Genomic DNA, 12,578 nt, shown 5'->3' with positions numbered 1-12,578 from the left:
TCACAGCTGCTCCAAGTTGGCTGTTAGTCATGAGAGTGCCCATGCAGCATTGGTGCAGGCCTTCTCCATGGCTGCCAGAGGATGGAGGTTCACCTATTATTATAACTAATGGAGGACAGTTGTGCTGACTATTTTAAGGTTTCGTGTCTATACCTTCGCTGTCTCTCCTCGTTTCACCCATAATGCACCACTGGTAGCTGCACAGAAAACATACACCTTCCCATCCAGCTGCTACAATTGTTACTCCGCTTCCTTATGGATCAAGTGTTCCACAACCCTCTTAGATTATAAGCTCATTTGGACAGGTCCATCTGTACCTTGTGTTTCATGTCATTGTATGAAATTTGTTTTGTCAGATCCACTCACAGCAGCTCTGTGTAATATGTCAGCACTTTATAAATAAAGGATGATGATAATTATTGTCTGTTTTTTATTTGTAGCAAAGTTAAAACTTATGTTCTCTTGTTTTATTTTTTAATGTGTTTGTTGCAGGGTTTAATCTCACCATGCACGTGCAGGGTATTTATTGTAATATATGTTACCGATCCTGGGTGTAGTTGGTGACGAGCCCCAGTGTATGATATGGTGCACAGCTGTTTATTAGAATGTTGCCTTTGTTGATTGGACACTTCCATTTTTTATAGCAGAGACTAAAGCTTGGTACATACTATTGTATTTTACAACATATTAGATTTCTGTAATGATTTTACCAACAACTGAAAGTCCTGATGAGCATGCCAATTTATGTGTACATAACTACACGATTTACCTTAGGTCTGTGGTCTTCATCTGCCATCTACTGAATAGATTTTGACTCTGTATAGTCTACATACACTATATGAACAAAAGTAATTGAATGCTTGACCATTACACCAACAGGGACTGTAATGACATTGTATCCAAATACATATACTTTAATATGGAGTTGGTCCCCCTTTTGCAGTGATAACAGCTTCCACTCTTCTTGGAGGCTTTCTACAATATGTGTTGAGTGTTTCTGTGGGAATTTGTGCCCATTCATTCTATACAGAATTTGAGGTCAGGCATTGATGTTAGACGAGAAGGCCTAGCTTGCAATCTCCCTTTCAGTTCATCCCAAAGGTGTTCGATGGGGTTGAGGTCAGGCCAGTCAAGTTCTTCCACACCGAACTCATCAAACCATGTCTTTGTAGTCCTTGCTTTGTGCACTGGGGCATAGTCATGTTGGAATAGAAAAGGGCCTTCCCCAAACTGTTGCCACAAAGTTGGAAGCATAGCATTGTCCAAAATGACTTGATATGCTGAAGTATAAGGGGCCTAGCCCAAACCATGAGAAACAGCCCCATACCCATTATCCCTCCTCCACCAAACATCATAGTTTTCATAATGCAGTCAACAGATAACGCTCTCCCGGCATCTGCCAAACCCAGACTCACCCATCTGACTGCCAAACAGAGAAGTGTGTTTCGCCACTCCACTGAATTCGCTTCCACTGCTTTCCAGTCCAGTGTTGGTGTGATTTACACCACTGCATCCGACACTTGGCATTGGTCTTGGTGATATGAGGCTTGCATGCAGCTGCTTGGCCATGGAAACCCATTCCATTAAGCTCTGGCCGCATAGTTTTTATGCTTACATTAATGCAATGAAAGTTCGGAACACTTTAGCTATGGAATCAGCAGAGCATTGGCGACTTTTACGCACCATGAGCCTTTGCAGTTGTTGACCCTGCACTGTGATTTTACGTGGTCTTCCACTTCATGGCCGAGTTGCTGCTGTTTCTAAACGCTTCCACTTTCTAATAATATCACTTATAGTTGACCGTGGAATATCCAGCAGGGATGAAATTTCACGAACAGTCTTATTGCAAAGGTGACATCTTATCACAGTACCACGCTTAAAGTTACTGAGCTCTTCAGAACAACCCATTTTGTATCACAAATGTTTGCAAATGGGGACTGCATGGCTAGATGCTTGATTTTATACACATCTTGCAGCGGGTCTGATTGAAACCCCTCAATTCAATAATTAACAGGTGTGGCCAAATACTTTTGTGCATATACTGTATATCTGCCTACACTGCTGGTTGTGAGTGCGTACACACTTCCACATTTGCCTGTAATCGTTCCATTGTTTGTTTTGATTTCATGGAGTTTATGAAACCAAATTAACAGATGTGACGTGTTTTGGTAAGATATAACATGATTATGGGTGTGTACACCCTCTTGTAATATCTGACCAAATGGTCATTTATTGTGTGATCTGCACGGTCATTTCATCAGTGTGTACCCAGATTATTATACCTTTATAGTACATTTGTACATTTATTACTATTGTCATATCTTCTATGATTTGTAGAGGGAGATTTTGAAAATGAAAACCATAGGTTAATAAATTTTGTTTTTGTTTTTTTGAGTTTGTTTTTTAAAAAAAAAAAAAAAAAAAGATCAGAGACAATCTTCCTGTGACTTTATATTTCAATTTTTCTTGTGCATGGTCTCATAAATGACAGTAGAAAGCTGTGACCTGTGAATAACATAGCCTGTTATGTATTCCTTACAGATAAGTGCGCAGCAGGCATTAAGTAATATTTTGATTGTTGTATTTGCTTGTCTATATATTTTCTACACAGCTGCTACTGGTCTTTGGATTAAAGTGGACATGCAGTTTGTGTTTTCAGTTTTTTGTAATATTGTCGTCCTCCAGTAGTAAAGTGGTTAATTGCATAAATGACTTTGCCAAAAGCATTGAAAGACATGTTTTATTTTATGTTCCCTGTATATAATTGTTTTGTTGTTTCTTTCAAGAAGACCTTCATTTTCTATAGAACAATATAGCATGCGATGCATACAGAAATATATCTATACATTTTTATTTTAGCTGTCTATTAAAATACTTTTGGTAATGTGTCAAATTGTGGTGGAACTGCAATCTGGCTTTATACAATTAAAACATACATATTGGTAATATTTTTCTTTTAATTATATTGTTTTCCCTACTTTCTAATATATGTTAGCGTAAATTGAAGTACTGTCAAGTAGTATATTAGGGCATGTTTAGTAGTTGTGTCTTAAAGTAACAATCCCATACAAAGATAGGTGTGTTCTTTTTACATAAATCACTGTGCCAGGCTATAAGTATATGTTGGTAATTACTATTATCCCTGTTTTTTTTTATTGAGGCTGCTGTTAATGATTTATGATTCTGTACGGTGAGGTCCACCCTAGTCACATGACAGATGATGTACTGAGCAGAGAGACTTTGGAAGGCCTATCTGAGCTCTCTATGCACTGTGTCATCACATGTGTGTGTTACATGGCATGCTGAGATATGAGAGCCTGTGGCTCTCCCGCAGACTGACTGTGTCTGTTTCTGGCAGACATACATGTCTGCCCTACAGAGAGATTTTTGTTGTCTGAACAACAGACAACAAAAATGACTATTACATGCATCTCTAAAAGGTACTTAACTGATATTTAAATATATCAGTAAATAAATAAATCTTCTATGTGAGATTACTAATTTTAAATTACATAATTTGCGCTAAATCAGGGCGGCCAATCAAACCCTTGCTGCCATTGTTTATTGTCTAAGTTATGGTAAACCTATAAAAAATCCAAGCTAAGTGCTGATTGGTTGCTGTGGTTCATTACACATTTTGCACCAATGTGTATTGTTAGTATATGATCCATGTTGTGTCTAATAAACATTTTGTGCAAGTCCCATTTCAGTATGACTGTGAACAGTAGTGCAATATTGGTCCTGCTCCAATATTTGTTATTTGTTATAAATATTATATCTACAGTCACAGCAACTTATGTTTGCTTTTCTTGACATTTTGTTTTAGGTTTTCTGTCTTAGCTTTCTGTCGTGCTATGAACAGAAATAAAACATGTAGTTTTATATCGTTAGAGGTCAGCAAAGGGTTGGGCATAGTTATGTCAAATATAGGATATATAAATAAATATATATATATATATATATATATATATATATATATATATATATATATATATACATACACTTTATTAAACATCTAGGAAGATATTCATACATTAAGGTGATGTATAGCAATTACCTCTTTCTATGCCAACAAAAGTACATTTTACACACTGGTGTTACTATCAGGTTTGTTCACAATAAAAAAATTTCTATTATGTGCCGCCCTATTTAAAATTCAATCTTCGTTACAACACTAGTTTTGGCCTGTGTTTAAATGTAACATTATAAACGCAGAGCACTTGTTTAGGCGTTTATGCATAAATTGGATTATTTTATGTAATACGCTACATTCTTAATTATACCAACATGTACATGATTAGTTGCCAACATTATGGAAATATATTCAGGGACATATTTTTTTGCTGAATTGCTGATTGAGAAAGATTGATTTTTGTTATACCTGATGCTACACACAACATTTAATGACACTGCTTGTGTTTTTTGCTAACACAAATAACCATTAAAGGAAACGCATACATAATTGCATAGCATAATACGAGAGCATATTAAGCACAGCAGTGTCCTCAATATACCAGCAGTTTCCACATTACATAAGCATTGATCCATTGCATTATGCCAACAGTTGTCCACATTATGCCAGCAATGCCCTAGTATATAACAGCAGTTCTCAAATTATACTAACATTGCTCTGTTGCATAATGCCATCCTTGCCCTCATTACACCATTGCTGCTCAGATCATGCCAGCATTGTGCATATTGTACTGCATTGGGAGCACTGTGCCACCACCCTCACATTTATTATAATAGAAATGTTAACTTTTATATTAGGAAAGTTTCTGTCAGCCACTTAACCTCCCTGGAAGGAAGAGACTGTGCAGGTGGAGGCATTAGCCCTCTGCGTCTGATGAACTGTGATTGTGCCGGCTGGAAACCAAAGTCTCTCTCAGCCTGATTTACTATGGCGGAGAGCGCACCATTTGCTGAATGGCTGCCTGTGCTCACATCATTTCTGGAAGACAACACTCTCTGCCAGTTATAACCTCTGGCTGAGTGAGGCACAGCTTCCTTTAACCAGTAGGTTTGGCTCTTTGAGTACTGTGGTGCCATCTGTGCTGAAACTAAGGCTTAAAGGAACCCAAGACCATAGGGTTGTCCCAGAAAGAGCATAGATACATAAGTCTACAATGACTAGTATTAACATTGAATATAGAGCAAACCTTCAAATTAGACATCCAAGAAGTTGAACACATGTGACATGAGCCCCGAGGAGGCTGTAAACCAGCGGTTTGATGACGAGCTATAAAGAAGGGGGGCGGACGGTCCAGGAGGATGCTTTATGCCCCTTGTAGAGCATTAATAAAATGGCCCACTGTTCCTAGATCTTACAAAACGACTTAGATGAACTGTTGACAATACATGTAATAAATGTATTTCGGTAGGTGTTCCATATTCTGTTCAGTGCATTCTGACTGGGGCTGCTGGTGATTTTCAGTCTGCCGCTAGCTAGAGGGTGACGGCAGCTATGTTATATTGCCTTGGTGACAGGATGCTGATGGAAGGGTGGGGTGTAGTGGGCTGTGATACAATACAGCCTGTCGCACCATCACTATAGTAACCTGTGTGTCTTAAATTAAATTGTTTGTATTTTGATGCTGTTAAGTGTTTGTCACATTGAGGGAAGGTGAATCTATAGAATCCAGTCACAACATGTAGAGATACACCTGCTCAGATTCAATGTGCCTTTTAAACTAAGATTTTTTTTTTTTATTTTGCATCCATAATGGGTCAAATTGTTATTATTTATAGCAGACTGGCATAGTCCACATTATTATAGTGACTAAATAGCTCTCTCCTAAAAGTAGTAATATAGATAGATTGTAGTATACCTTTTCTGAATGAGATCCAGATCAACTCTATTTTGAAATATTAAGATTGAAAATATTTAAATGAATATAAATTAATAATCTGGTGAAAATATGCAAAATGCTAGTTACCACATAAGGAAACCCTCCTATCTGTCAGTGATTTATGCAGTTTCTGTCTTGGGAATCACACACTAAAAGTGTACAATTTCTCTGTTTTAATTTCTTTATCATTATTATAGTATGTAATATTTATTTAGAGCCAATTGTTGTAAATTAAAATATTGCTGCATTGAAAAGTACTAGTTCATACTCATTGTGGTTCGCCCTTTAGGCGGTGATTAGCCTCATAAATTCTGCTTCACATTGTAGCTGTGTAATTATTGTAAAAGCCTTTAGGATATTAACGGTCTATTAAATTCAGGCTTTTTTTTTTCTTAGCTATAGCGTCGGATGCTTCTGTAATGTCCTATAAAGTAGGCTGAAAGTTGTTGTAAGATTGATATTGGCCTCAGAAGTATTACAAGGATTATTGTTTGGCAAAAGCATATTCTATTGTTTTATTTATAAGCTTTTCAATTTTTTAATAGTTCAATACATATGTATGTAGGTAAACCTGCAAGTGTCAAACACTTGGTTGGTCCCTAGTGACAGATAAATGGATAACACCACCCCAAACTAAAATCACTATTTTAGTTGGAGTTAAGTAAGTTAAATAAAGCTTGGACTGGAAAGTACTGGAACAGAGGTCTGTTCTGGGTTCCTGTACCCTCTTTCTCAGCTACAGTTAGAACCAGTAGCTGTTACTGAGAGAAAGGTTCAGCACCGTGTACTGGAATGATTTATAATGGTTACTATGCAGAGATGTTATGTTCTGGGTAATTAAAGAGATTTACACATATATTCTGTGGTTGGACTAATTGATAAACATGTGTTGCTGGATCACTTGTAAATAACTTATTTTTGGCTGGATCACGTAGAAATAAGTTATTGTAGATATTTATTTTAAATAGAAGTGCAGTGCACCTCTGTATATCATTGCAAATATACTTTTTCTATTGGTATGTGTGGAAATGTATTGACTTCTGAGTCAGTATGTCATGTTTGGGTTTTGAAATTGTCTGGAGACAGGTAATCTAATGTTAATTAGACCTTTTCGTCACTGAGTGACAAAAACGTCTGTTGAGCCTGAAAGACAGGAGGAGGTAATCATACTTGCTGTAGACTCCTTATGCAAATGATCACAGATGAATGTGAATTTTGCAAGTTAAATTGTGTTCATAGCAAGATTTGAGAAATATTATTATATCCTGATCGTAAACATTCAATAAAAAAACACAGATGTAGTGATGCAGGTAGCAGTAGTGTAAAAAGGTGTTAAACTCCTCCAGGCTGATTTATGTGCAGGCTACATGAAGTACTTGGATAGGTTTGAGGGGCAGGAGGCTGGATTACCTCCTGTCAGGGGTATCTGTGTACATCTGTATAAAAAGCACACTGTTTGACCATGTATTAGTATTAAACCATCTGTACTTTCTGGATATCACTAGTACCTCAAAATAGTGTGTAACTGTTCTTTTTAGGATTTCCTGAGCAAATAAACATCACTGCTTAAGAAACCTGCTTTTTACCTGCTGTAATTCCTGTGACCGCAGATTAGACCAATCTAATACATTATCCGCCTGTTCTGAGGTTGGAATCTTTCCAGTAACAATGCTCTGCCCGATATCTTGCAGCTCTGGCCAGGTGGAAGCATCCACAGCAACCCTGAACAAAAGGAAGAGGTCAGGGGTACCATCCCAGGTGCCCATTGAGAGGGTACACCAGCAGCGAAAGTTACCCAGATGAAAACGGTGCAAGGCACTGGTGTAGGAGCCCAGTGGTGGCAGCAGCAAAAGCCCCTCCTACTGGGGTTAGATGGCGCATTTGGTAGAAAGAAAGGGGGCAGTGGCAAGGCAAGCCCAGCCTGTCCCCAGCCACACAACAGACAGGGTGGTATAGGAGGTCCATACTGTGCCAACATGTATTATGTTTATAGTTCACAAAGTATGTTATGACATATTTATATTTTAATACAAATGTATATTTTGATTAAAGTCTAATTTTTGTGTTAACTTTGCTGAACTGTATTCACAACACAACATGAACTGAGATGAAATATAATTATTATAATTGTAGTTATTGTGTAAGTATTCTTATTAGCATTATTATGATTTAATTTTAATATCATTTAGTAGTTCCTGTTCCTGTAGGGTGGTTACATGACTGACGCTGCTCACACTCTACACCACTCACCTCTCTCACCTCTTAACATGAAGAATTATTGCTGTACAGTATGACACAAGCGATTACTCCACCATGCTGCTAATAGATGGGGACTAGTTTCATTGAAAACACTTTTTTCTTCATTGTGTTTTTTCCTTATATGTGATCATATGGTAATGAATAAAACACTCTTCCCTCCTACTACACACATGGCATATATAGTTAAAATATGTTGTTGATTAGAATATCTTTTGTTCCCATCTGCATAGCATATCTAGTTCCCTTTGGCAGCATATATGAAGGATGTATCGTCTTGGAATATGAGATGATTTTATGTAATCAGTGTGTACACCTTAGCCTTTAATCAGATCAAGTGACACTTTCAACATGAAAGTCCATTTCAAATAAATCCACTGACTTGTTTCTATCTGCTTTGCTATGTTCATTTTGTTTGTTTTGATTTAGTGGATTAAATTAATGGTTGCTCTATAAAGTTGTAAAGTTAATAAAACGGTTCTCATTTAACATTTAACACTTTCAATGTGTTTATATTGTTTTTTTGTTTACAAACTTTTGTTTTTCACTTGATGGATTGGGTTATGTTAAACTCAAATTATCCTGCACAACCTTCAGGCAGCTAATGCTTTGACATTGCTTGTATCAGAAATATGGATTCCCTTTTCATATATTTATTTACCATAGAATTGATCTCACCTTGACATCGGTTCTGAAGGCTAATGACAGTGTGATTGATGGAGATACTTTTTATGATATTCTCACAGATCTGTTAAAATTACTAACTTGGCCAGTGGTCAGTGTCTTTAGAATTTCAATCAACTGTGCTAAGTGAGTTTTATTTTTTTTAAGCAAAGAAAAAATAGCCGTGTCTTTATTCCCACCACTCCTGGTGTTTTCCGTTTCTCATTAAAGGGCCGTTTTATGAACCTCCAAAGATATTCATATCATGGTAATTCCCCCGAAAACTGCAATTTACAGCATTTTAAAGTAACAAGGCTATTTATTAATTTAGTCAGTATGTTACCCAGAAGTTGATTGACAGCAGCCAGGGCGAATTGCAGAGGTCTTCAAAAAGAAGGGTCAACACTGCAAATATTGACTCTTTGCATACACTTTATGTAATTGTCAATAAAAGCCTATGACATTTATGAAATGCTTGTAATTTTACTTCAGTATACCATTGCAACATCTGACAAAAAGGTCTAAAAACACTGAAGCAGCAAACTTTGTGAAAACCAATACTTGTGTCATTCTCAAAACATTTGGCCATGACTGTAATATTGACCTGAAAATGTTTCCTAGGAGTGTCAACACTTAGTGTCATGACCTACAAAGAAAGATTGCAGCTGTTTCTTAGTGAATTGTTTTAAAACCTAAATAGGTATTTTCCCTTTTTTATGCAATCAGCTGCACAGCTTTCTTTTTAACGTGTTTAATAATCCTACATGTGGTTTGTAGGGATAAAAAGTCCATTTTACCAACAAAATGTTGTCAATTCAATTCAACGCAAGGTCCCTTGGAGCCTTGTATGATGACACTCTGCTCAGCGTTTCGGAATATCTCTAACGTAATAACATCATGAGACTCCTACGAGACCGTCCACTGAATAGAATCAAGGTATCTGAAAATATAACTAATTACATAATTTCAGTAACTGTTATATTTTTTTCAAGTGCCTGTACATTAAACAAACTATTACTGTCCTTCATTGTATCCAAGGTGTAAATAAGTGATTGTACAATTTGATTGCTATGATTCTAGTGCAGAAAAAACTATTGAGATGCAAAGGGATCACACACTTAAAACTAACAGATTTTACAATAATGATTAGGTACAGGAAAAAGGGGTAAATTAACAGAGCAGATGTATATCACCAAGATTGGCCTGAATGGCTAGCCTAGCACAAGAGTGTCACTGGGATACTCTGACTTCCAATGGTTAATTTAGTACAATTTATTCAGTTGAGATAGTCATACAATATATTAATGTCAACATTAGTTTAAAGTATACAGTGGTCATCGTTACAATGTTGATTTTAGGATAAGAACCAGTGAATTTAGCAAAGACATGGACAGTGAGAATTGTGTACTTACCAAATGCAGTGTTGAACGTAGTATAGTGAGAAGCAATAAAGAATGTCCCAAGGTAATGTTAAATCTGGACTAAGCCAAGTAAATTAATACCAAATTCAATAGGAGAGCAGTTCTCGTTGTCCTAAGATCTCCGGATCAATAGAAGCCTTGTCATTAGCATATCCTATTGCAGGAATGAGAAGATGATGGAACAAAGATATTAATACAACAAGCGATGCGCTTACATCTCGCCGATGCGAACCAATTACACCCGACCACATTAGCGGTGACATGCAGTCGCTAGTCTCGTCCAATTGTGATTGCATCACACACAGGGAAAACAAGTTATAAGCAATTCAGATTGATTGATTTTGACCAATATTTTTATTTATCTTTAGCAAATGTTATACTTGGTTTGTACACTGGCATCTGGTTACATAGATTTTCTCTTTAAAAATCAATTTTACTAACATCAGTATCAGGAGAGATCGAGCAGCATCTCTATTTGTTCAAAAACTACAAAGAGAGACGTGCAGAGAATTTAAGGCCAGGACCCTTCTGAAATAAAGTGAATGGTGTAGGGCCCCTGACTAAAGTACTATTATTGGAAAGAGAAGCTATTTAGCAGAAGTTTGTGTACTTAAAGGCACCTTGTAATCAACTCGGTAACAACATTACACTTAACATAATTCAATTGATTTAGCATAGTTTTATTTGTGCTTTATTTAGTCATGGCAACCAAATTTTCTTTAGTTCAATTTTCAATCAGTGATTTCGCAAGCCCAAAAGTAATAACTTACTTTATCAAAAATCAAAGCTAACTAGATTTAGGTGTTTGCATATACTCTGCTTGGTACAGACTGCTAAAGAAGCATGATGTTCAACAGAAAACATGTTGATATTCAGCTGTCTTGATAATCCAGTATTGATGGAGAAGAGAATTGTCTTATACCATGTATACCTCTATAATCACATTTCTTGAACGTTACAGTTCATAAGCTACTTATATTAGGAATTGGTTCTGTGAGTACACTGAATTCATCCTTGAACAGGTGTCCTTTATTGAAGGAGTATAAAGAATCCAATGACAATTTCTTTTTCCGTGTATGAAGAAGCATCCTGTTGAAGGTCGGAATTTCGGACAATACGCTGGCTGGATTTGACTCACACATATTACATCGGTCTGTTTAGCTAATATTATTTACGCATACACATAGCACAGTTAAGGTTTAGTCCAGAGCTAAAAAGCATAGGAAATTGGTCTCTTATGTTAGTGCACTGCCTGGGGAAAGTCAGAGTAAGAGACTGCTTAACTGTGCCAGACTGGTCTATGTCCTGGAATCCTGTCAGTCTGTATGTCTAGTTGCAGCAGAGATGCATGATGATCAGATCTAGTTCCTCTGATTTGTCACGTGGATGTCGAATGTTACCAGATATGTAATTTTACTTATTTATTGACTTTTTTTTATGCACCCTTTATGTTTGTATGAAGCTGTGCTATGTTTTTACACAATATTGTTTTCTAAATATACTGTGCACTGCACTTAATGGTTACTAGAATCCAGCCCTAGAAGTATTCCAATGCTTGGGGACTATATCTGGGGCTACTGGGACAAGAGAGCTTTCCAAGATCTCCAGATTTGTATTTTCTCTATTATTTATATGTACAAGGCCATACTTTTGTGGCTGGGTCCAGTATTCTTGAAATGTGCTCCGGCACCAGGAGGGTTAAGACAGAGCGCTAGACACAGCAGGAATAAATGATCAATTAAAAACGTCTTTTAGCTGTACCTTGCAGCACCCAGAAGTGTAATACTAGGCACCGCTGCATTGAAGGAGTATAGCCCCCGGCCTAGAGTGAAAATAAAATATCTTTTTTAATAAATGTGTATGTCTTATGTGTGGGCGTTGTCGCGCCGGTAAGTAAAAGGTGCATAGCACTGAAGGGATTAACTCCAGTGCTGTGCATCGGGAGTAGAAATGTGTTCAGATACAATGTATATTTAAATAAAGATTTGCTAACTTTTCACGTTTGGTGTAGTGGATTTTGATGCTCTTTGTGGGACTATTGGTGCTCCGATCCTCAGTTCGTGGGAATCGGAGCCCTGGGGGTTCCAAGGTGGGGATCCCTCCCTACCCTGGCAGTCTAGTGGGGGGCTGCCCAGGTCCAGCAATAGCCAGGGGGGAGATCATTACAGAGTGGACCCCCCCCCCCCCCCGGCTTGCAGTGGCTGCCGGAGGGTCTTGCAGAGTAGCTTCCTGAATTCAGTTGAGTCCAGGAGATGCAGCGCCTCCTGGGGGACCCAGCAGGCTAAATCCTGCACTAGAACTCCAGAAGCAGCAGAATGGGGGCTGCTCACTCTCGCTCTCTGGTACTGTTTTCGGTCAGAGGGAAGAGCCAACCCCGAGGAAGGGTCCC

General features: G+C 37.6%; 1 protein-coding gene across 2 annotated transcripts in view; it reads left to right on the top strand.

The window, feature by feature from the left end:
• The window catches only part of FBXL17 (F-box and leucine rich repeat protein 17), a 469,926-nt gene that overhangs the window by 162,582 nt on the left and 294,766 nt on the right, over positions 1-12,578 (top strand). The window contains exon 7 of one of the 2 annotated variants that reach the window (XM_075181509.1): positions 7,541-7,837. The exons of the other annotated variant lie outside the window; for it this stretch is intronic. Within the exon in view, the coding sequence (XP_075037610.1) occupies positions 7,541-7,652 (112 nt within the window). The 3' untranslated portion in view covers positions 7,653-7,837. Of the gene's footprint in view, positions 1-7,540; positions 7,838-12,578 lie in introns of those variants that run through there. 2 annotated transcript variants of the gene reach the window in all.

This window comes from Mixophyes fleayi, chromosome 1 (assembly GCF_038048845.1).
Source record: "Mixophyes fleayi isolate aMixFle1 chromosome 1, aMixFle1.hap1, whole genome shotgun sequence".
In the NCBI taxonomy this organism is placed as follows: domain Eukaryota; kingdom Metazoa; phylum Chordata; class Amphibia; order Anura; family Limnodynastidae; genus Mixophyes; species Mixophyes fleayi.
This window is presented reverse-complemented; position numbering and strand designations above follow the sequence as displayed.